General features: G+C 53.1%; 1 protein-coding gene across 2 annotated transcripts; it reads left to right on the plus strand.

Moving 5' to 3' along the window:
* The first annotated feature begins 946 nt into the window (after nucleotides 1-946).
* Gfi1 (growth factor independent 1 transcriptional repressor) lies at nucleotides 947-10,375 on the plus strand. Of its 2 annotated transcripts, none has more exons than XM_042680301.1 (7): nucleotides 947-1,016; nucleotides 3,020-3,199; nucleotides 3,470-3,652; nucleotides 5,138-5,607; nucleotides 5,743-5,880; nucleotides 6,720-6,885; nucleotides 9,267-10,375. In XM_042680301.1, exons 2-7 carry the CDS (start codon nucleotides 3,085-3,087, stop codon nucleotides 9,443-9,445), a joined length of 1,251 nt encoding a protein of 416 aa, XP_042536235.1. In that variant the 5' UTR covers nucleotides 947-1,016; nucleotides 3,020-3,084; the 3' UTR covers nucleotides 9,446-10,375. The 2 variants fall into 2 exon arrangements, with proteins under 2 accessions (XP_042536235.1, XP_042536236.1); XM_042680302.1 differs by lacking the exon at nucleotides 947-1,016 and adding an exon at nucleotides 2,161-2,365.
* The last annotated feature ends 14,839 nt before the right edge of the window (nucleotides 10,376-25,214 follow it).

The following is a 25,214-nucleotide window of genomic DNA, read 5'->3' on the forward strand; positions in this document are numbered from 1 at the left end:
ATCGGCTTTCCCAGATGTGGCCCGACCGGGCGGGGCGAGGCGGGCCCTGCTCCCCGCGCGCGCGCGCCCTTTAATCTCGCAGCCGGGACCCCCGCGCGGCGTCGGGAGGGCGCGCTTGCCCGGCTCGCTCGGGTCCCTCCGCCGGGCGCCCTCGGGCCGCGCCGCCCCGGGCCCTCTCTCCGCCCCGGGGGCTCGCCGCTCGCCCACCTCTTCCAAATTTAACCATTACCTAAATCCGAAGGGAAATGAGCAAACCTCTGGGATTGGGTGTCAAGGTATTTTCAGCCTCGTTGGGCGTATTTATCCCCAAGTGTTTCCACAACAAGCTATTTCGGGGCGGCGGGGCAGGTTGCGCTCTGCGGACGCCGCGGTCACCCGCCGGGCTCCAGGCCGGCGGCAGCGAGGCCCGCTGATTCACGGCCGCCACCCGGGGGTGGCGCGGCCCCAGCAGGCGACGGGATGGGGGGGGGGTTCCGCAGCCAGAGAGGCGGGGAGCCCCCATTCCCCCAGCGATCGGCCCTCACCCCCCACTCCCCTAGCTATCGGCCCTCCCCCCCACTCCCCCCCCCCACACCCCGCCCGTCAATCTGTGTCCCGAATCTGTGACTTCTCGCTGCGGAAGTCTCTGGGGGAGCCAAGAATAGTTCGATTTTCTTTCTAGTCATTTCCAGTGCCTGGGTGGCCAGACCTCCAGGTTCCCCATCGATGGCCCCCGCCGTCCCACAGAAAACGTGGGGAGGGCCGGGTGGAAAGACCCGGGCTGGGGGTGGGGGGCAGCTCCTGACCCGGGTGCCGAGGCGCCCCCCCCCGACGGGGAGGGGGATGGGAGCGGCGGGTCCCGGGCCAGCGCGCCGCGCGCTCGCAACGCTCAGGAAGTGAAGCTGCGGCTTTGGGGGCTGAGCTCGGAAGGAGATTTAAAAGAAAAAAAAAAAAAAAAAGCCAGCGCGCTCGATCTACCCGAAAGCAAGATTCCGTGTGAACACGCTCTGCCGGGTGCCCGCACCCCGACCCCGCAGGTAGGTCTGCGGGGGCTTCCCCCCCCCCCACTCCCTGGCGGCGGGGGCGGGGCTCGAACACCAGCCCGGCCCTGATCCGGGGGAGGAGCGCGTGCCAAGGGCGCAAGCGGGACCCCGGCCGGGCGGGCGTCCGGGGGTGCCCGGAGTGGGGGGGGTGCCCGGAGTGGGGTTGGGAGGTAGAAAAAGGAGGCCCAGGAGTGAGATTCACCGCGTGGAGGGGAGATGGCGAGGCGGCCGGGGCGCCCGCGCGGGCCGCGTGCGGGGAGAGGCCGCCCCGCCCCCCGGGCGCCAGCTGCGGCTCGAGGCCGGCTTCCCACGCGCTGCGCCCGCGCGGCGGCTCCCCGCTCCGGCCCGGGAACCAGGAAGGCCGGCTGGGGTGCGAGACGGGCCTAGGGGGACAGGAAGCAGGGGAGGCCGCCTCCCTGCTCACCCGGTCCCACGCGACCCCGGGCCACGCCTCGACTTCCCGCGCGGACACTCGTGGGGAGGCCGTCCGCGCCTTCTCACCCGTTTTCCTTCCAGATTTGAGGGTGGCTTTGAAAACGGCTTTATTATTATTTTTTTTAATGTTTAACGTTCGTGCTGTAGACTTGCCCAGTTCGAGGGGTGCGGGGGAAAAATGAAGGTGTAGAGCCCCAACTCTAGGGAGCCCACGCCAACGGAGGCGGGTACCCCGAAAGGCGTCCTGCCGCGCAGATCATGGGAAACGTGACGGGGAGTTCCGAGCCCGCCCTCCCCGTCCTCCCTCCCCAGGAGACCCTGCTCCCCGGGGGACGGGGACGCGATCGCGCCCGGGGTCCGGAGCAGGGTTTGGAGGGGGGAGCGTGCGGCTCGTGTCCTTTATCCCGAGTCAGCCGGTTCGGTAGTGTCAACTGCACGGGGTCCGAGGATGAGGGGAGCCGAAGATCGGGAAATCCCCGAAGATCGGAGGGGGGGCCGAGGATCAGGGGTGGGGCTCGGGCCTGGAGCCCGCGTGCCCGGATTCCTGAGATCGGCGAGGGCCTCGTCGAGCGGCTGACCTGGACAACGTGCAGCTCACTCGGAAACCCGGCGTCCGTGGCCGTGGCCCCGGGAGGGCGGCAGATTCGTTTACCCCCGCCCCGGAGTCCCGCCCCCCGACGCCCCCGCCCCCGACGGCCCCGCCCCCCGACGGCTCGGGTTCCCACCCGAGATTAGGTGAACTGATTGGGGGTGGAGGAGAACGACGGTGCGGACAGCTCGCTCCCCACCGGCTCCCCCGCCTCCGCCGGCACCGCTTCGAGGTGCCTGGTCCCCTAGACCAGGGGCACCGCGCGTTTCCCGGGCGGTGCATGCACCCCAGACTCGAATGTCCTAAGGCAGGACTTTGGGTGAGCGGAACGGAAAGCGCTTCCTCCCCGGGACTCGGTTTCCGAGGTTGGGTCCTCTGGGTCGGGAATGCCTCGCCTCCGTGCCTGAGGCTGCCGTACCCGAGGCTTTGGGGGTCGTTTTTTCCCCCCACAATGTGGGGGCACAAGCGAGGTTCGCGTGCCATCGTCTGGACGCGATCCCTCCCAGGGGGCAAGGTCTGGTCCTCTGCCGCCGGCCCCCCGCCCCTCTCAAGCCCTCCCCTTTGTCTGGTCGAATGCGTCCCGCTCCTCAGCCCGGGTCTATGTCTGCGAGGTCCGGGCTCTTCGCGCTTTCCGCCTCGCTGCCTCCGACGCACCCCTGGCGTCCAGGCGGATCCGCGCGCCCCAGCTCCACAGCCGGGGTAACGGACCGCCGGGGATAGTGTGAGCCCCGAGCTTGCGAGGGCCGGGCCGGGGGAGGAGCTGGGCCCCGAGTCGGCCGTGGCGGCGGCGGCGGCGGCGGCGCACCGGACTCGTGCCACCTGTCCGAGTGCCACCTGGCGCGCGCGGGCCAGGCCCCGCCCCCGCGGCCGGGCGCGCGTCCCCGCGGCGGGCGCGCGTGCTCCGCCGGGGCGCCCAGGCTCCCGGCCCCAGGGTGCCGACCCGCGTCTCCAAGCGCGTCTCCTCGCCCTTCAGTGCTCCGAGGGACCGCGCGCGGACGGCGCCTCCCGGGGATCCTTGGAGCCGAGCGGCGAGCCACCATGCCGCGCTCCTTCCTCGTCAAGAGCAAGAAGGCTCACAGCTACCACCAGCCGCGCTCGCCGGGGCCCGACTATGCCCTCCGCCCGGAGACGGCGCCCGCGCCAGGCCGAGCAGGTGCGGGGCACGCGCGCGCGTCGGGCGGGTGGGCTCGCCGGGCGCCAAGCCGACCGTGGTTCGAGTCCCGCGTTTCCCAGGAGCCGGGCGGGGGTGGGTAGGAGGGGGAGGCGGCCCTGACGTCCCTCTGATGTCTGTCTGCTCGGGACAGTCGGGTTTCCTCCCGAGGCGGGGCGGTCAGGGCGCAGCGGGGGCCACGGGCTCGCGGGGGGGAGCTCAGCCCGGCCCCGCGTGTCCGTGACCCGCTCTCCCCCCAACGCCTCCCCGCAGACGGCATGCTGAGCGCCGGCGACGCGAAGGCGGAGGCCCGGGACCGTTCATCCCCGGAGTCTCAGCTTACCGAGGCCCCCGACGGGGCCTCACCATCCCCGGACAGCTGCGATGGCAGCGTGTGCGAGCGCAGCTCCGAGTTCGAGGACCTCTGGAGGCCTCCGTCGCCCTCCGCGTCCCCAGGTAGGGCCGGGGCGGGCCGGGGGGCCGCGCCGAGGGGGGGCGCCGCCCTAGCGCAGAAATGGTACCTGGGGACCATGCTACCCCGGAGGGAGGCCGCGGAGGGCGGGAGTGGGGCGTGGGGACCCCTGAACCCCAGGTTTGCGCCTTCCATTCGTTTGGATGGAGTGGGACGGGGAAGCCCGTGGCAGCGGAGGCGAAGTTTGGTTTTGCTGACCGGAACTGATCGTTTACACTGTGTTAGGACCCCAGAATCTGGGCCTCCCCAAACCTCCAAACCTCAATCAGAGGCAGGAGCTGAGCCCGCCAGGGCTAGGAGATGTGTGTGTGTGTGTGTGTGTGTGTGTGTGTGTGTGTGTGTGTGTGTGTGTGTGTGTGAAGAGAATCTCAGTCTTCAGCTCCGTCTTTGTAGGAACAGATGGGGGGCTCGTTGGGGTTTGATGGGCGTCGTGCAGAGGTGGGGGGGCGACTGCCCTCCCAACTGGGGTCCTTTCGGCGGGTCGACTTGTCCAGACGGCCGCTCCGCCGAGTGCGTCCAGGAGGCAGCGCGGGCCTCCACTGCGGGGCAAGGCCTGGGCAGCCGGAGCCCCGCCATCAGAAGCGGGGTGCGGCCTCTCGCTGAGCCTGAGAGTGCGACCGAGCGGACTAGGAAACGCTAAACGCCATCCCCAGGGTGGCGGCGTCCAAGCGCTGCGTGCCCTGCCCCGCACGCACCCCGCACCCCGTCAGACTGGGGCCAGGTGGGCGCTGGGAAGATCCTCACCCCCAGCTCCCTGACTGGACGCTTAGCAGGGAGGACCCCCGGGGCTTGCCTCCCCCGTCTCAGTCTCCCCCCCCCCCCCCCGCCCTTGTTCTCTCTTCTCTTTCCTTTCTACCATTCCTGGGACTTGAACTAAGGGCCTCAAGCGATCCCTGAGGATTTTGCTCTACCTCGTGAGCACGGCTCCCCTTCCGGCTTTTTTGAAGGTTCACTGGCGATAAGAGTCTCAAGGACTTTCCTGCCCAGGCTGGCTTTGAACCGTGATCCTCAGCTCTCAGCCTCCTAAGTAGCCGGGATTACGGGCAGAGCGACGGGCGCCCGGCCTCTTGCGCTTATTCTGAAATGCGTCTGATTAGAGCCTCACTTGACCGCCCCCCCCCCCCCCGCGCGCCGTGGCCCCGGGATCGCGAGGGAACCTGGAGAGGCTGGAGGGTCGTGGGTCCCCCGCCCTCTGGCACCGTCGGAGGCCGCGGGGCCACGGCTTTCCCTGCCCGCGCAGCTCAAGTCCGCGTGGTGCGGGGTCCCACGTGCTCCCCGCAGTCCACCCGTCTCTTCGCCGGGTCCCGCGGGCGCGTTTCTCCCCCGCGGCGCCTCCCCTGCCCCCCCCCGCCCGGCGCCCCCCGCCTCGCGGGCCCCGCACCGCGCGCGTTCTAACGAAGCTGGACGCGGGACGGTTAGCGGGCGCCCGGTGCGGGCTCCGAGCCGACGCCCTCCCTGTGCCTCCGCAGCGTCGGAGAAATCGGTGTGCCCATCGCTGGACGACGCCCAGGCCTTCCCCGTGCCCTTCAAGCCCTACTCGTGGAGCGGCCTGGCGGGCTCCGACCTGCGGCACCTGGTGCAGAGCTACCGGCCGTGCGGGGCCCTGGAGCGCGGCGCCGGCCTGGGCCTCTTCTGCGAGCGCGCCCCGGAGCCGGGCCACACGGCCGCGCTGTACGGGCCCGAGCGGGCGGCGGGCGGCGCGGGGCCCGGGGCGCCCGGGAGCGGCGGCGGCGGCCCGGGCCTGGGGCTCTACGGTGACTTCGGGCCCGCCGCGGCCGGGCTGTACGAGCGTCCGGCGGCGGCGGCGGGCCGGCTGTACCCGGAGCGCAGCCACGAGCTCCACGCGGACCAGGGCGCCGGCGTCAAGGTGGAGTCGGAGCTGTTGTGCACCCGCCTGCTGCTGGGCGGCGGCTCCTACAAGTGCCTGAAGTGCAGCAAGGTGAGGCCCCCGCGCGCCGCCGCCAGCCCCGCGCGCCCCGCCAGCCCCGCTCAGCCGCCCCGCTCAGCCGCCCCGCTCAGCCGCCCCGCTCAGCCGCCCCGCTCAGCCGCCCTCTCCCGGCCCCGCCCGCCGCAGGTCTTCTCCACGCCGCACGGGCTCGAGGTGCACGTGCGCCGCTCGCACAGCGGCTCCAGGCCCTTCGCCTGCGAGATGTGCGGCAAGACCTTCGGCCACGCCGTGAGCCTGGAGCAGCACAAGGCTGTGCACTCGCAGGTGAGCGCCGGGCGGCGGCCGGCTTCCCGGCAGGCAGGCCGCTAGGCAGGCAGGCAGGCAGGCAGCCTAGACTCTGGGGTCTCAGCCCCGTGCGCCCCGTTATTCCTTTTGGGGTGCGGGGAAGGTTGGTGAGCACGGATGCGAGCTGCACACACGTGTGGCTTTACCAGCCCCGATTCTGCTCCCCACGAGGGGGTCCCATCGTCTGCAGCGAGCGAAGGAGGGATCCCGGCCCACGCAACACCCGGGAGCCCCTCTGCCCGCCCTCCACTCGCTCATCACCGGCGGGTGCCAAGTTCTTGAGAATCCTATGGAACACCAGGCGCCCCGTGGGGATTGGAGCTTAGCTGGGATGGCGGGGGGGGGGGGGGGGAGAGGAACACAGCAGCGCACACAGAACTGTGTAGAGGGACCAGAGAATCGAGGGCACGAGGGACAGACGGCAGGGGGATACTGATTTACACAGACTTCCTAAAAGAATATCAGCCCCTCTCCTCCACCAGGACCCTCAGTGGGGGGGGGGGGGAGACCGGTGCTTGTTGAGGGCGGGGAGCAGCGTGTTCAAGGGGTGTCAGCAATGCAGGGTGGCGATGCACGTGCCTGCCACGGGTGTGGAGGGCTGTGGTTGAGTTGTGTTTTGGTAGCTGAAGCGTTTAAAGGCTGTGTGTTCAAGGAGAGAGCGAAGCATGCCAAGAATGGAAATGGACAGAGGATGGAGGGATAACATGCAGGTTTGGTAGCCAGGGGAGCCGGAGAGTTGGGGGCTCGGTTAGTTTAGAGTGCAGAGCCTGTGACTCCCAGCTGACAGACAGCAGGAGCGCGGCGCCTTCCCTCTGCAGGAGCGCAGCTTTGACTGTAAGATCTGCGGCAAGAGCTTCAAGCGGTCGTCCACGCTGTCCACACACCTGCTCATCCACTCGGACACCCGGCCCTATCCCTGTCAGTACTGTGGCAAGAGATTCCACCAGAAGTCAGACATGAAGAAGCACACCTTTATCCACACAGGTGAGCTGAAGGTCCTTGGCTCGATTTTCTGGCCCCGGCAAATGAGAGAGGAGGCTTTCCCATGGGAGTGAATCACAGCAGCAGTGGCAGAAAACAAAGAGACAGATTGTCTTAGTTTCATTCACAGATGCCGCTCTCCCCAGAGGGGACTTGATCTGGGGTTGAGTTGGAAGCACCAGCAGGTGAACGGGCTGTGCTCTATCCTGAGGAAAAGTATTTTCCCCTAGTTGCACTGCTCTGGGTGAAATAGCAAGAATGTTGCTACACGTTGAGGACGTTCTGTAGGGCTCCCACACAGCCTTTTGGGGAAAGGGCTTTGTGGCCTCTGCTGTTTTTATTTTACGGAGCACTTAACTCTGTTTGAGTAAGGAAAATTAGCTAATATTCGTAATATTTTTTCTAATGACCACAAGTCCAAGAGACAAAAACCATTCTTCACTCCCACTTTCAAGATAAGGAAAGTGAGGCACAGGAGGGTGGAATAACAGGTCCAGGTCAGACTGCTACATGGGTAGCCGCGGGCTCGAATTCAGTTCTGTCTCTCCTCTCAGATGTCTGTGCTTGACCGCTTTACCATGTTATGCTTTCAGTCATGAGAGTTGGCAAATACAGAACGCTTCTCTCTACTTTTTCTCCTTTCAAAACAGCATCAAATTCATGCCTGGCCAGGATAATTCCTTACCTACAGTCATGCTCTATAATTTACAAAGTGCTTTCAAATCTGTCATTTTGTTTGAGCTTTCCTGCCACCTCCTAAAGTAGATGGCATCTAGTAGGTCAGAGCCATTGCGTGATTTACTACAAGGAAAACATGGGGTCTTTGAGTGCTCTGGCTTCCAGTTCTAGCTCTTGCTTTAACACTTCATGTGCAGCTAGGTTTTTGTTTTGTTTTTGTTGTTGTTGTTTTTGGCACTGGATCTGGGGCTGTTTTGCTCAAGAATAGTGCTCTAACACTTGAGCTAGAGCTCCATTTCTAGGATTTTTTTGGGGGTGGGGGGTTGGTTAATTGTTTATGAGTTTCATGGACTTTCCCACCTGGGCTGGCTCTGAACTGCCATCCTTATGTCTCAGTTTCCTGAGTATCTAGGATGACAGGTGTGAATCACTGGTACCCTGCAAGTTAGAGATTTTAATGCCAGGAACTCATGGGCATTGGGCATCTTGGAGTGTATCTAAGAGCATTCCATTTAATAGTCAACAAGACATTGAGACTCAGAATCTGACTATTTTACTGCAGAATATGAATATTTAAAATAAATCAATGTGTCTCTCTCTCTTTTTTTTTTTTTTTGGTCGGTCGTGGGGCTTGAACTCTGGGCCTGGGCGCTGTCCCTCAGCTCTTCAGCTCAAGGCTAGCGCTCTACCACTTGAGCCACAGCACCATTTCCAAATCAATGTGTCTCAACACCCACTTTTGGTGTCTATAAATACGCTCAGACAGTAGATATTTGTATAAAAACAAATCCTGTTTTAATCATGCCCCCCCTCCCCGAAATTCCCTGCAGTTCACTCATTACACCTAAAAATGTTCAAGGCACTCAACAGAATGCAACTAGGATCCTGACTGAATGAAGCATTAAGCCCCCCCCCCCTCCCGTCAAACATAGCCAAACTTCATTTCTGGGATTTTTTTTCATAACCTAAACCGTTAAGATATATTTTGTTGGGTGATTACTAATCCCAGAAATCTGCAGCCTGAAGACCGAAGTGCAAGGAAGAGGGACTGGGGGTTCGTGTTTTATTCCCCCTCCCCTACGTCCCCCCCAGGCTGAGTCCCTACTCAGATGCCATGCTGGGGCTGTGTGGAAATGGATCCCACTCCTGTGCTGCTTGTTGGTCACTAATGTGTGGTAGACAAGCTGTTACATAACCTCCCAGGAAGAAAGGACAGAGAAAAGGATTCGCTATGCGGAGAAATACTGTGTGGCTCAAATAAGGCTTGGAGAAATGAAGGTCTGCGTCTCAGACACTTGGCCATCGAGGAGGAGGAGGAGGAGGAGGAGGAGGAGGGGGATGGGGAGGGGAAGGGGGAGGGGGACGGCTCCACGGGTCCACCCGAAACCAACACCCCCTCGGAAACTCAGATTTGAAAACTTCCTCTGACCTGGAGCCGGGTCACGGGGCTTGTGGGGCAGCTGCGCCCACCTCCTGCCGAACATCTGCTCTGGGGGCTCCCGGGCCGGCCGGGCGGGCGGCCCTGGCCGTTTCCGTTTGGCAGGAAATGGTTTGAGGCCTTTGGCTGGGAAGCCCCACTCGCAGAGTCTCCCACCTGCTGACCTGTGGCCTCCCACGGCCCAGGTTGCGGGAGGGGGGCGCAGCCAGCCGCTGCGGGGAGGCGCGTGGATCCCCCCCCCAACTCACGACCTCCTCCATCCCCGCAGGCGAGAAGCCCCACAAGTGCCAGGTGTGCGGCAAGGCCTTCAGCCAGAGCTCCAACCTCATCACGCACAGCCGCAAGCACACCGGCTTCAAGCCCTTCGGCTGCGACCTGTGCGGGAAGGGCTTCCAGCGCAAGGTGGACCTGCGCCGCCACCGGGAGACGCAGCACGGACTCAAATGAGCCGCCGGGCGCGGCCGCCCGCGGCTCCTCCACACTACCGGGGGTGGGGGCGGCCGGCCCGCTCGGGACCCCCCCAGCCCCTCACCCCGCTTCTCCCCGGCCCCTCCGCCCTCCCCTCCGTCCCCGACCGCCGGGGCCCAGACAGGGGCGCGCGACCCTCCCCACCCCGGGCCTCAGGCTCCCCCACACCCAGAGAGATGACAGAAGCCCCTCCCGCCGAGGGCCCTGGGGTGCTAGGGGGGCCGGAGGGAAGATCACCCTCTCTCCCCTCTGGAGAGAGCGTCGACCCTCGTGTGTTGGGTGCTGACTGTCCGTCGTCTCTGCATCTGGGGACCAGCTCGGAAATGGATTTGGGGAAGGAGTTGAATTCTTGGGGAGAGCACACCAGATGCTTGCCCCCCACCCCAGACAGAAAGCAGCAGAAAACTCAGCCAGAGGCCTGCAGGGGAGGCAGACCCGCTGGCCGGTGCACCCCAGCCAATGAGAGCAGGGAGCGTGGGGACCCAGAGGTGAAAGCCGCAGCTCCTTCCTCTCCCCACCCCAAAGCTAAGGGTGGCACCTCCCAAGTGGCTGAGGTCTGTTCTTTCCCTCCAAGGAATTCTGGGAACAAGAGAATCTCGAACCCTTTGGTTCTTATCAAATCTAAACAACAAGGAGCTGAAGAGTTACTTCAAAGATTCATGTACATATCCAGTTTTATGGTGCAGCTGACATTGTTTTTCAGATGTCTGAGCTGGTAGGCATGTGGAATCCTTTGTCTCCCAACTCCCCCCCCATTCCCCCCAACACCATAGAGGGGGAAAAATGGTATTTTTACTTTGATGAGATTTGTAAATGTTTTTGGATCTTTTGCAGTGCATTATGTTTGTTAGTACATATTTATTAGAGTAATGTTTTAAGTTAATAAAGTATTAAGACTATTGTCTCTCATTTAGGCAGTGAACTTGGGAAAGACCATTGCTTTGTTTTTGTGTTGCTTCATTTCATTATTTTTCTGGGTGGCAGAAGCTGGCACTGAAGTGTTAAAAAGGCAAAGCAGACAAACGGATATCCAAAGACAGAGAATACCTTTAGAGATGTTTCTAAACGGAACAGTTAGGAGACCCTGGTGGTCCACAGGTACATCAGCTCTTCCCATGAGAATTTCAAGTTTGTTTGTTTGTTTGTTTGCAGGGCTGAAGATTCCTAGATAAGAAATCAGACTTGCCACCAGAGATTGGATTCTTTAGGCTCTGTCACAGATAGAATATGTGACGGGCAAATCCTTTGACATCTCTGAGACCACAAGGTGTGGATATGGGTCCTGTTGTCCCAATCCAACTCTGACTACTTTGCTTCCACAGAGAATAGGGAGGAGGAAGAAGTATGCAATTGGCTAGCTGGTTGTGTGGGAGCAAATTACAGAACTACGGTGAAATGACCTAGGTTATTTGTTTTTTTGGGTTGGTTGTGGGGCTTGAACTCTGGGCTTGGGCTCTGTCTCTGCGCTCTTCAGCTCAAGGCAAGCGCTCTACTGCTTAGGCCACAGTGCCACTTCCGGTTTTCTAGTGGTTTATTGGAGAGAAGAGGCTCACAGCCTTTCTTGCCCGGACTGGCTTTGAATCAGGATGCACAGATTTCAGCCTCCTGAGTAGTTAGGATTACAAGCATGAGCCATGGGCGCCCAGCTTAGTTATTTGTTGTTCTATACCAACCATATCTCCTTTAGGAGAATAAAACCAGAGTAAGGTCTTGACCTAAATCCACACCATTTGCCATGATATATATGGCCCATCATGACTACCAGGTGATGCTCCTTTGCCACTCTATTTCCACACACCGCTTGAGTCTGCAGCTGTAAGTGGTGAGATTGCCTAGCTCAGTTTATTTGGTCACTGTTGATTTGTCAGCCCCCACAACAGTGCCTGGCACACAATCAATGATTGCTTTATCCCGTGGGCCTACTCTACTCTGCAGCTCAAAAGTTTGAGAAGTTGCTTGAGTAGTAGGAAACAAATAGGCACATAGGACTTCTGTTGTGGTGGTGTTGGTGGTGAGGGCAGGGATTGAACTTGGGGCCTTTACAAGCTAAGGTGCTTGCTATACAGCTGTGCTACTCCCAGCCAGAGACTTTGTGAGTTGGTGATTCAGGGAGGTATGATGGGGCTTTGCTCTAATCCCTCTAAATCTCTGTCCTTGTAGACCCTCTCCCAAACCAGTCTATTCTCATTCAGAACTTAAATTTGTTTACTCTGCAAGTGCAATTTAAGGTAGTTTTTCAGAACAGAGGGGTGATAGATGGGGCATCTGGGAACCACTTCATAACATCCTGCCCAGCAAGGCAAAGCCACAGCGGATAATGCAAAACACCTCTCCCCAAGGGCCTCCACGCATGCGGTTGGTTATGGTTGGTTATTTTCAACCTGGTTTAGAAAGCAAATTGTACTGAGGGGTGAATTGAACTGATTGAAATCTCTGAGTCTCTCTTCTCCTGGCTCTCTCTGATGATATTTAAATTATTTGGCCCATTTTCATGTTCCCTATCTATGTTATAAACAAGGAGTTTTTTGTTTTTGTTTTTTTTTGTTTTGTTTTGTTTTTTGAGACAGGCTCTCACTATGTAGCCCCAGGCTGGCCTTGAACTCACAAACCTTTTAACACAGGGTCCTGAGTGCCGAGATTACACCATTTTCAGTCTAGGAGCTGTAATTTTAATGTTAATTATATGTCTTCTTTGGATAGCCATTATCTTGCTTTCCCTGGTTCAGAATCAAAACAAATTACTGTGCCTGTTACTGTGTGAAATTTGAAGATTGCAAATATCTCTTTTAATGTTATTACTTGGCTCCATTAAAAATACATTGTGAATATTCCATGTCACATTATTCATGAGGCAGGCTCTATGCCTTTTGTCTGCCGGAGTAACAGGAGAAACAGTAAGGAGAGACACCAGAGCACACCTTTGTTTCTTTCACTAAATTTTTAATAACACCTCCAGCTAGCCAGTTGGTGAAGCTCAGCTCTTGCACAAAAGTGGAAAAGCACAGCTATCTCTTGAGAAGCTCGGCTCTTTCAGGAGCTAATTTGAGTTTGTGTTCATCTACACCAGACAGGATTAAATTACCTATCAAGTGTGCTGAGCTATCAGGATTCAGGCCACGTAAAAGGTGAATTTCATCTGATTGATTTGAGACACAAATGGAACAATTTTTTTAAAGCTCCGCCTTAATTAAAGGGACAGCAAAGTATCACTGTGCTGTGACTGCTATCAGCCATTGCCCTTGGAACTGGGTATCGATAGTGATTTGACCTGTCTTCTTGACATGTGCCTATTTAACCTGATTACTCCAGGGCAGCAAAGGAAGACGGAGCAGACGGACCTCCTTCACCACATCTTACTATAGGGGTCTAGTATGATGTGTATAAATTTGTGCTGCTCTATTATCTCTGTAGTGAAGACTTTCCTGGAAGTTCATTTATTTTTGAAAAACAATTTTTAGTTTGTTAAATCATCTTAAAAAACATTAATCAAAATTTACCCAAAGCCCTTCTAGCTTTAAAGTTTATTTTTGTAGTGCTCCTTTCCAGTCTTCTAGTGTGAGCTTATTTATATTTTATATTTTTTAACCTGTGAACAGTGTATTTATAACTTGTCTAGATAGCTCTTTACCATTTGGACACATACGTAGATGTATTTCACAATGAGCATTTGAATTTTTTTTTTTTTTGGTCGGTCATGGGGCTTGAACTCTGGGCCTGGGCACTGTCCCTGAACTCTTCAGCTCAAGGTGAACGCTCTACCACTTGACCCACACAGCACCACTTCTAGTTTTCTGGTGGTAAACTGAAGATAAGAGTCTCACAGACATTCCTTCCCGGGCTGGCTTTGGACCTCGATCCTCAGATCTCAGCCTCCTGAGTAGCTAGGATTACAGGTGTGAGCCACTGCCATCCAGTTTTTACCTACTTTTTAAATAACATATCTTAAGCACATTGGAAAGAGAGATAGAGAGCAAGAGAGATAGAGTGCTTTGTTCTTTTTCTCCTATTCATGAAAGAATCCAAATTTGCAAGGCTTTTTTCAAGCCTGAGTCTGTTTTAATGTAGAGGAGAAACAAAAGCAGGAAGTTGGATTTTCATCTTGATGCTAGTTTTACAAACTCCATTGAGTTTTTTTTTTATTTTGAGTAAATTCGGAAGCCTGGTTTCAATTCTTCCTTTTCACATGAATTAGACAGTTTCCTGGGTTGCCCTTTCTGAGCAGCAGCAGTGATGGACGCCTTTGCACGGCTGGCCCCCGCGGCACTGTTCGCTCACTCTAAGGTGGCAAGCAGGACTCATCTGGACTATACGTCAAGAGATTTCATGAAGTCTCCACTTCCTCTTTTCCCATACTAAAGCCACTCTGCACGGACTCTGTCAGAAACATGCGTGACAAGCCCTGAACTGGGCCTGGGGACCCACTGTCGCATGTCAGCTCCCACCATCTTTATGACTTCTTTTCTGAGCCATTATTGGTTACATCCTGTGTGTAGGCACGATGTAAACGAGCACATAAAACAAAAATTAGAAGACTTTCAAAACTCTTTTAAATCCAAAGGTTCTTTGATTCTCAGATCCTCTTTTTCTACATGGACAAGACAACTTTCTAGGCATGTTTGAAGTGTGTCCAACCAAGTCCTTCACTCGGGAAGGATGGGCATGATTGTGGATTTGGTTCTGTGTACTATATAATGAGTATCTAATGAAAGCAAATCATACTTGCAAGCTGGTGTCCATGGCTCACAGTATAAACCTAGCTACTCAGGAGGCTGAGAGCTGAGAAACGCAGTTGAAAGCCAGCCCTAGTAGGGAAGTTTGTGTGACTCTTACCTCCAGTTGAACACCAAAAAAGCCAGAAGTGGCTCAAGTGAAGGAGCATTATCCTTGAGCAAAAAAAGGGACAGTGTCTAGGCCTCGAGTTCAAGCTCCAGGATCAGCACACACACATACACACCACACACACACACACACACACACACACACACACACACACACACACACACACACACAAAACACACACACACAGACTTAAGCAAAGTCAAAAATCACTAAAATCTTAATTTTTATTTTATGATTTACAATTGTGTGTGTGTGTGTGTGTGTGCGTGCCAGTCCTGGGCCTTAAACTCAGGGCCTGGCCACTGTCCTGGGCTCATTCATTCATTCATTCATTCATGCTCAAGACTAGTGCTCTACAACTTGAACCACACCCTCACTTCAAAATTTTTAGTGGTTAATTGGAGATAAAAGTATTAAGGACCTGGGCTGGGAGCATGGCTCAGTGGTAGAATGCTTGCCTTGCATGCATAAGGCCCTGGGTTTGATTCCTCAGCACCACATAGGCAGAAAAAGCTGGAAGTGGCACTGTGGCTCAAGTGGTAGAGAGCTAGCGTTGAGCTGAAGAGCTGAGGGACAGCACCCAGGCCCAGAGTTCAGGCCCCAGGACAAAAAAAAAAAATGTCTCAAGGTCTTTTCTGCCCAGGATTTGAACCTCAATCCTTAAATCTCAGCTTTCTGAGTAGCTAGGATTACAGGTGTGGGTCACTGGCACCTGACTTGGAGTCTATTTGAAGGCTTAGGTCAGTCATTCTTGGGTAATAGCATTATTGGCCATGATAGCTCTGCTGCCGCCTGACACTGGTATTGGTTCCCATTTCAGGCACATGAGAGGGTCAGCTGTGCACTGGGAAGCTCTTTGCAGCCCACAAGCCCATGTCACGTGTCCCCTCTTCCTGGCTACCCACCCACATTCTTGAGCATCACTAAAGATACCCAAGGGACTACAGGGACCATCCTTTCTGCTGGTTGCTGTTGGTCCAAGCCTGGGAGATCTCAGGTGTGGAAAGTGGTTGTGAAGATTTCTGGGCAATGTTCTCTCTAATAAATGGAAACAGAATTGTTTATTTAAAAGTGTTAACCAGGTGTCGGTGGCTCACGCTGTCATCCTAGCTACTTAGGAGGCTGAGATTTGAGGATTGTGGTTCAAAGCCTTGGCAGGAAAGTCCATGAGACTCTTATCTCCAATAAACCACTAGAAACCCGGAATTGGGTGCTGTGGCTCAAGTGGTAGAGTGCTAGCCTTGAGCTAAAGAGTGCAGGGACAGTGCCCAGGCCTTGAGTTCAAGCCCTGTGACCAACCCCCGCTCCAAAAACAGTGTTATAGCAGGGGTGCTGGTGGCTCCCACCTGTCATCCTAGTTACTCAGGCAGTGGAGAGGTGAGGATTGAAGTTGAAAGCCAGCTCTTACAGGAAGTCCATAGGACATCTCCAATTAACAAAAAGAGTTCAGAATTAGAGCTGTGGCTTAAGGACTAAAGCATGAGCTTTGAGCACAAAAGCTCAGGGACAGTGCTCAGGCCCTGAGTTCAAGCTCCAGTACCAGCGCACACACACACACACACACACACAAAGCATTAGATTGGGAAAAGGACACATAAAATTATAAAATTGACTCCTGTCATTATGGATGATGGAAGTTTCAGCATTTGCCACTAGAAAGCTGATATGCAGAAGAGCAGAGCAGTAGTTCTAGTCTGAGGCAGATCAAGCAGGCTGCTGGGCCAGGTTCCTTTTTGGCCATTTTGCTTTATCCAGTTCTTCAGTTGATTGAGTGAGGCCCACCGATTGCACGCGGTAGGGAAATCTGCTTTATTTAGAGTAATGATTTACATGTTAATCCCATCACAGATACCCAGTGAGATGAGTTTAACAGACTCTCTCTGTAGCCTTTGGCTCAGTCAAGTTAACATACAAAAATTAAAGGCATCGGTGGCTCACACCTGTAATCCTAGCTACTCAGGAGGCTGAGATCTGAGGATCGAGGTTCAAAGCCAGCCTGGGCAGGAAAGTCCCCAAGACTCTTATCTCCAGTTAACCACTCAGAAAACTGGAAATGGTGTTGTGACTCCAGTGGTAGAGCGCTTGCCTTGAGCTGAAGAGCTGAGGGACAGAGCCCAGGCCCAGAGTTCAAGCCCCAAGATCGACCAAAAAAAACAAAGCCATACAAAATTAAAATTAAGTCATCAGTCTCCAAACTGCCAGTGTTTTCATCAGGGCAAAGAGCCATAGTTGCTGTAATAAACAATTCTGAAATTTCAATGTCTTACCCAGTGAAGTTTATTTCTCACACCTGTCACCCTGGAGTTGGGTATGTTTGGGAGGCTGACATCACAGGTGATGGAAAGATCTCCACGTCTTCCAGCTTGCTGCTGCTCCTGTCTTTAGGGGTTTCTCAGAGTCCTCTGCTGTATTTTCTGTGTTTAGCTGGACAATGAGTGAAGAAGGAATGTAAAGCAAGATGTATACCTCCCTTTTCACATTCCCAACACACCTCACCCCTCTGCGCCTCGGAGGAGAAGATGGAACGGGTGACCAAGTAGCCAGTCCTCAGAGACTCTCCTACCTTTTTATTTTTTCACTTTGCGTGAGTACTGGGGTATGAACTTAGGGCTTTGCGTTCTTTGCTTGGCTCTTTGCGTAAGGCTAGCACTCTACCACTTGAACCACAGCTTCCTTGCTGGCTAATTAGAAATTAAAAAAAAAAAATCTCAGACTTTCTTGTCTGGGCTGATCTTGCATCTCCATTCTCAGAACTCAAAGCTGAAGTTTGAATTCAGGACCTTGCACCTCAGTGCCCTGCCACTTGAGCCACGCCCTCAGTCTTCTACCTAGTTTTGGAATGGTGGTTTATCGCCTCTCTGGGTCTGTTTCCTTCCTCAAGCAGTGAGGAGAGCAGGCCAGATATTCTCTAAGGGACTTCCCGGCTCTGACCATCCAAGTTCTGTGATCTATCGAAATCTTGGTTGGATCCTGGAAACACTCTCATAGAGATGACTCCTTTCAGCTCCAGAGAGAAAGATTGGGATTAGAGCCTCTCTCGCCACAGCACTTTTTCAACCTCCCCCTGCAGCCTGGGGAAGGCTGTAGTTCCTACAAATCAAGACGACTCCCTGCCCAGGCTGTCAGCTTATCTCAGGCCACAGTGCAAGCCTCTCCTTCCTGAGAATGTATGAGCCAAAATTAATATGGCGATGGCATTTCCCCTAGCTCCTCATTTCATGCTTCGAAAAGTATGACCCACTTGTGGGAGTCCCTAAAATGTTACCAGCACTTGCTTGTTCTTAGATCTGAGCTACAAATGTTCTTCCTTGTAGCATCCTGTCTTTGATGGCAGATACAGCTTAAAACATTGATTCTTCTTTTATTGTCATACAATTCCCTGAGCATTTATTTCTAGATTGACTTAGAATTGTCTAGGCATGTAGCACTTGCCATATGCACAATATCTTTATAATGAGATACTGTGAGTAAACTTACAAGATTAAATAACCACAGTCACAGCTTGAGCTGAAAAACCTAGAATTTCATCAATATCATGGCTACCACCTGGCCCATTTCCTTCAGCCTTTTAATTACTTCTTCCAGTTCCTCACTCCCCTGTTCAGTTATGGAGCTTGAGTTGGGTGCTGTCTGTAAGCTCTTTTGCTCAAGGCTAGTGTTCTACCACTTTTTTTTTTTTTTTTTTTTTGTCTATCGTGGGGCTTGAACTCTGGGCTTGGGCGCTGTCCCTGCATTCTTCAGCTCAAGGCGAGTGCTCTACCCCACTTGAGCCACAGTGCCACTTCTGATTTTCTGGTGGTTTATTGGAGATAAGAGTCTCTCAGGCTTTCCTGCCTGGGCTGGCTTTGAACAGCAATCCTCAGATCTCAGCCTCCTGAGTAGCTAGGATTACAGGTATGAGCCACCGGCGCCCGGCTTGTTCTATCACTTTTAGCCACAGAGCCACTTCTGGTTTTCTGGTGGTTAATTAGAGATAAGTCTCACAGACTTTCCTGCCCAGGCTGGCTTTGAACCATAGTCCTCAGATCTCAGCCTCCTGAGTAGCCAAGATTACAGGAGTGAGCCACCAGTGCCCAACTGTTTATTACTTCTTTTATACTAATCCTTTTATTCGTTCATTCATTCATTCATTCATTCATTTATTTTTGTCGGTCGTGGGGCTTGAACTCTGGGCCTGGGCGCTGTCCCTCAGCTCTTCAGCTCAAAGCGAGCACTCTACCAGTTGAGCTACAGAGCCACTTCCGGTTTTCTGGTGGTTTTATTGGAGATAGGAGTCTCACAATCTCTCCTGCCCGGGCTGGCTTTGAACTGAGATCCTCAGATCTCAGCCTCCTGAGTAGTTAGGATTACAGGCGTGAGCCACCAGCGCCGGGCATACTAATCCTTTTATACTTAAAACATTTTTTTTTTTTTGGTAAGAATAGAAAGGCCTGAAATGTTTTTTTGTTTTTTGTCAGTCCTGGGGCTTGAACTCAGGGCCTGGGCACTGTTCCTGAGTTTCTTTTGCTCAAGACTAGTACTCTACTACTTGAGCCATGGCGCCACTTCCAGCTTTTTCTGTGTATGTGGTATGGAGGAATGGAACCCAGGGCTTCATACATGCTAGGCAAGCACTCTACCACTGAGCCACATTCCCAACCAATACCTGAAATATTTTGTAGCATAAAACAAAAAAACAAAACCAGTGACACGAGTTGGGCACTGGTGGCTCACCCCGGTAATCCTAGCTACTCAAGGCTGGGATCTGAGGATCCATGTACAAAGCTAGCCCAGGCGGGAAAGTCTGTGGGACCTTTATCTTCAATTAACCAGCACAAAACCAGAAGTAGAGCTGTGGTCAAGTGGTAGGTCATTAGCCTGGAGTGAAAAAGTGAAGGGACAATGCCCAGGCCCTGTGTTCAAGCCCCAGTGCTCCCAATAATAATAAAAAGAACAAGAAGAAGCATGATTTCCGTGGCGAGCACTGTCCTACTTCCCAAGCTGTTGCTTTTCATACACTTAGATGTAAATATATGCTACAGTGATGAATCACCTATTTGAAGATTATTGGGGTTTCAGTTTCCATTGTGTCCTTGTGAGGTTTTCTGTTTTGCTTGCTGTTATAAATGTCTCTTTACTTCCCCTGTGTGTTCATGGTTTGTTTTATTTTTTGCTGTTTCTGGAGCTTGAACTCAGGGCATGGGTGCTGTCCCTAAGCTTCTTTTGCTCAAGGCTAGTGCTTTACCATTTGAGCCATGGCTCTACTTCTGGCTTTTTTGGTAGTTTATTGGAGATAAGCGTCTCACAGATGAAACTGCCTGGGCTGGCTCTGAACTGTGACCCTCAGATAACCAGCCTCCTCCTGAGGAACTAGGACTAAAGGCATAAGCTACTGGCATCTGGCTTTAGCATATCTTCAAAGAAGTGCATTTTACTGTAATACTTGCCAACCTCAGGCATCTAAAAACCACATAAGCTGTGGCTTATTATTATGATTACAGTGGCTCATGCCTGTAATCATAGCTACTCAAGGCTGAGATCTGAGGATCCTGGTTCGAAGCCAGCATGGGCAGGAAAGTTGGTGAGACTCTTATCTCCAATTACTCACAGAAAAAGCCACAAGAGGCACTGTGGATCAAGTGGTAGAGCACTAGCTTAGAGCAAAAGAAGCCCAAGGACAGCGCCCAGGCCCAGAGTTTAAGCTCCAGGACTGGCAAAAATCAAAACAAAACCTAATACATTTATAGGAGTTAACTTATCAGATACTTCTAAGATGTGACCAGCAAGGAATCAGCTCTTAAATGCACAGTGCTGGTCACAGAGTGATGGAAGAATTTCACCAATGGAAGAGCTTGAGTAGAAAAGTTTATTACACATCATCAGCTTGTCCATGCCGTTCTTGACTCCATTTCTTTGGTGAAAGGATTCCAGATGTCTGAAGAGGCTGATGCTCTTGCAGCTTCTGTCCTGGGCTTGTCTTGGCTAAATCCTTTAGCAACCTGAACTTGGGCCTGGCAATGGGGAGGTTTATGCATGTTAGCGTTCTGAGGGTAGTTAGGAGATTTACCCCACAATGTGATAAACTTCCTCCTTCCTAACGGTTATCTACACTCCAATCCTAATCATTGCCTTCTTTCCAAATGCTCCAGGCATGTTGCTCAGGAAGCACAAGGAGTCCCAAACCACAGAGTTTCACTTCTTTTACTAACTGTTCACCCTGTCAGAAAGCTGGACCTTCCAGGAGGCCAGGGTCACCCCCAAAGTGAAGAAAGTGAACCTGCATTGTGTAAAATGTGCCCAGAGCTGCCTCAGGAAGTATCAGAGCTTCCTGATTGCAAATGCAGATAAAGGCTTTAGCTCAAGGCCAGAGTTGCTGAGGACAAAAGCCACCAACCTGCCAACATGCAGAAAATGACATCTCAAGGCTCTGAAGGCAGTTATGAGAAAGCCCGGGTCTCAAACTGAACTCAGATAAGGCAAAGCTTGCCCAGACCTTTGGAAAGAACAGGGGACCCCAGATGCCTGGGGTTCTGACAGTTAATGTTAGGAAGTCAGCTTCTGTAAGCTATTACAGAACATGTGGTGAGCTAGTAGAACCTGTCTGTCAGAGCTCTGTGAGATCTCTTCTGTGCTTTCAGTGTCTCCTCTAAAATATAAAAGGTACCATACATTGTCAGTATGAAGAAAAAAGACTGTGGCTTGAAAAGGAGATCAGGAGCTGGGCATTGGGTGACTCGCACCTGTAATCCTAGCTACTCAGGAGGCTGAGAGCTAAGGATCTTGGTTCAACGCCAGCTCAGGCAGGAAAGTCTGTGTGACTCATATTAAGCACCCAAAAAAGCTGGAAGTGGAGCTGTGGCTCACTAGCCTTGAGCAAAACAGCTCAGGGACAGCATACCCAGGTCCTGAGTTCAAACCTCAGGGCCAACACCAAAAAAAAAAAATGCAAAAACATCAGGATTAATAGCAAAGAGCAAAATTCAATTTCCTTTGTTTGTTAGTTGCTTTAGCTGTGAAATAGGAAGAGTAATGCCTGGTAGTAGAGTTATTGTGAGCCTTGTAGTGGTTATGCTGTTCTTCTTTGGTGTCAGTACTGGGGCTTGAACTCAGGGCCTGGAGCTCTTGCTTGGCTTCTTCATTCAAGGTAGACACTCTGTTACTTGAGCCATACCTCCACTTCTGGCTTTTTGGTGGTTAATTGAAGATGAGTCTCATGGGCTTTTCTGCCTGGGCTGGCTTCAAACCATTAACCCCAGATCTCAGCCTCCTGAGGAGCTAGGATTATAGGCGTGAGCCACCAGCACCTGACAATGCTATTATTCTTCACCAGGGCTTTGATGTGTGTTCTAACAGGGCTGGGAACTTGTGTTTGTAGTAGTAACATGGATCAGATATCATGAATAACCCTTTAGATTGAGGTGAGTAAAACTAATTGTCTAACAGAAGCTTTCCTCTTTTGAGGCAGGGTATGCTGAGCCAGCCAGACTGGTCTAGGAGGCCTAGGTTCAGCCTCACCCCAGCCTTCTGTGTACACTTTAATAGAATGTGGTTGGGTGGAATGGCAGTTAGATCAATATTGCTGGTAGTCTCCCTTATTTCTATTTTTTTCTGTCAATTATTAAAAAAGTAGCATTGAGATCAGATTTCTTGCAGTTTTACTAGTTTTGCTTCATGTATCCTGAAGCTAGGTGAAGGGCTAACCATCTGAGCTCCAGAAGGATATAATTAATAGTAGGAATGGAAAAGAACAGGAGTTTTGAAATGCAGACACTCCACTGAATCTCAAACATTATATACCTTATGCACATAATACACACATTCATATACACATATATACAACTAATCTAGACATCTTACTGCATATACAAGTCTTCAAATCAGAGAGAAAAGAGGGAGAAGGCAACTATACTAATAGCTTACTTCTTACAACAAAACCCCAAGAAGAGAATTTTTTTTTTGGTGTTTCTTTAATGTTCTGAGAGGAATATTAGGAACATTCTAGGCTGGTAGCCTAGAGTTATAATACAAGACAGAGCAATAAAGAATATTTTTCACCTAGGTGCTGGTGGCTCATGCCTTTAATCTTAGCTACTCAGGAACCTGAGGATTGCAATTTAAAGCCAGCCTGGGCAGAAAAGTCTATGAGAGTCCATGGAGTCTTTTCTCCAATTAACCACGAGAAAACTGGAAATAGTGCTGTGGCTCAGAATGGTAGAGTGCTAGCTAGCCTTGAGCAAAAGAGCTTAGGAACAGTGCCCAAGCCTTGAATTCAAGACCCATGAGCAACAGCAACAACAAAATAAATTTCAGGCAAACACAATAATGAAGGCCTCTACCTTCCCCAATAATCTGAGTTTACTCCTAGAAGATATCATAAAAGATGCATTCTAGAATAAAACATGAAAAGCCTAGCCAGGTGCTGGTGGCTCATGCCTGCAATGCTAACTACTCAGAAGGCTGAGATCTGAAGATTGTGGTTTGAAGCCAGCCTAGGTAAGAAAGTCTGACTCTTTTCTCCAACTTACTACCAAAAAGCTAGAAATGGCATTGTGCTTCAAGGGGCAGAGTACCAGCTTTGAGTGAAAAAGCTAAGGGACAATGACCAGGCCCTGAATTCAAACGTGAGTGCCTATACTCTCTGTCTCTGTCTCTCTGTCTCTCTCTCTCACACACACAGAGTTTTTTTTTTTTTGCTGCCATTTGGCAGCAAAGACAACTGCAAATGAGGGCCACTATTGACTGTCAAACAGCAAACTGAAGCAACATTTTGGAAGAAAATAGACTAGAATTGAAATACTGAATTTATATTGCAATTACAGCTAAAATCTTGCTATTGGAAAGAAGATCAAGACATTAACTTCAGAGTTTGTTACATTACTATCTTAAACTAGCTAAAGTGACCTGTGAAATAATAAATGGTAAAAGACATGTACTTTCTCAAATAGGAGGAAATGAAATTAGAAATGAATTCAAAAGAAGGCAAAGCAATAAAGAAGGAAAAAAGTAGCAGATAATAACGGGGTCTAGAGCACTTTGCCCAATGCTAGACATGTTACCAATATAAAACGTAATTGCTATATTAAATAATATACTTACTATGTATTAATAACTTGTTACTATTCAGTTTTGATAAGTCTTTCTCTGTGGTATTCAAGTCAGGGACACTTAGCCAGGTAAGTCCCATGAGTTCTGATAACTCTTTGGTGTCAATAAATTCATAAAACTAAAAGACAGGCAGTAATCGGGAGAAATTAAAAAGTTCTATGAAAGTCTAGAGTGTAGCTCAGTGGTAGGGAGTCTGCTAAATACTTGTGAAGCTTGGGGTTTGAATCCTAACACCTCAAAACATAAAACGCAAACGCAAACCCTATTTCCTACAAGGTACATCATTCCTATCATGCTTTGGCCCCATCTACAAAATGAAAGGATTAAATTTCAAATTGGATGTTCCGAAATTTGCAGATTTCATTTTATCAAAAGAAAGAGAAGCCGGGCGCCGGTGACTCACGCCTGTCATCCTAGCTACTCAGGAGGCTGAGATCTGAGGATCGTGATTCAAAGCCAGCCCAGGCAGGAAAGTCCCTGAGACTCCTATCTCCAGTAAACCACCTGAAAACCGGAAGTGGCGCTGTGGCTCAAGTGGTGGAGCGCTAGCCTTGAGCTGAAGAGCTGAGGGACAGTGCCCAGGCCCCACGACCACCACCATCACCACCACTCCCAACACCACCAACAGGGAGAAAATCTGGCCACAGAAACAAAAAAAAAAAAAAAAAAAGAAGGTGCCTCTGTGTGTTTAGAAAGTTTGCCGAGTGGAGTCACTACACCGCAAACACTCTTAGGGTCTTTTCCGCTTTGAATCTGAGGAGCCTGGATGCAGCCCAGACAGAAACACAGCCAAGGCAAGCCCACCAGCAAGAGGGGCCCGAAGGAGGCCTGCTCTTCCCAGAAGATCAGGCTGGGCAGCTGCGGGGTGAAGCTGCCCATCAATCGGATCATCCCACACCCGTCCCTCCTCACTCCGGGACAGGCGGCCGGCTCTGCCTGCTAGCCTTCTTCTCGAATCCTGTAACCCGCTTTCCACACGCGAGCACGGAATCGAACACTAAACCAGCTCGGTGGGGTGGCCGTCGAAGGCGGGGGAGCAGGTCGGGGGGAGAGGGGGGTGAAGGGAGCCAAGACGCAATCAAGGGATCAAGGGTGCAACACCACCGTCTCCCCGTCCGCCTCCCAGGACCGGGAGTCCTGCGGGTTTCTAAGAGCCTGGAGGAGGATGTGTGTTTCCCGTTCTCTGATTTGTGTAGAACCGCCCGCCCCAGACCCGGTCAGACTCCCGCCACGCAGGCTCCGCAGCTGTTCCGTTCCCCGCGCCGGCCCGGCCCCAGAGCCCGGGAAGGTAAACAGCCCCGCCGCCCAGGCGCCCCACCCACCATTTTATTTTGCTAAATCACTCCTTTAGCTAATATTTCAGGGACAGACACGCGCCGCATCTGGCTCCAGCCAAATATTTTCAGTCACTCGGATCCCAAGGTAAATATTTGCCAGTTCGATTGCCGCAGCAGAGGTGGCGTGAAACGGCGACTCACTCGTCAACTTGCAATCCCGGTGGACGCAGCTGCCGGGGCTCCCGCCCTCGGCCCCGCCCTCGGCCCCGCCCTCGGCCCCGCCCTCGGCCCCGCCCTCGGCCCCGCCCACTAACGCCCGTCCGGGGTGAGCCCGTCCTCACGGACAACGCCACTGCCCTATAACTCCGCCCACTGCAGGGCCCTGCCTATCTGGTATAACCCCGCCCCACCCCGGGGCCGTCCTTTCCAGTGTCCCGCCCCCTCTCCCGTGAGGCCCCGCGCTGGCCCCGCCCCCTGCGTCTGCGTCCGCGGCGCGTGGGCCCGTGGCTCCCGCGACCCGTCGAGGCGAAGGTGAGCGGCGACGCCCG

Source organism: Dipodomys spectabilis, unplaced genomic scaffold (genome assembly GCF_019054845.1).
Source record: "Dipodomys spectabilis isolate Male_0828 unplaced genomic scaffold, ASM1905484v1 ptg000002l, whole genome shotgun sequence".
Classification (NCBI taxonomy): domain Eukaryota; kingdom Metazoa; phylum Chordata; class Mammalia; order Rodentia; family Heteromyidae; genus Dipodomys; species Dipodomys spectabilis.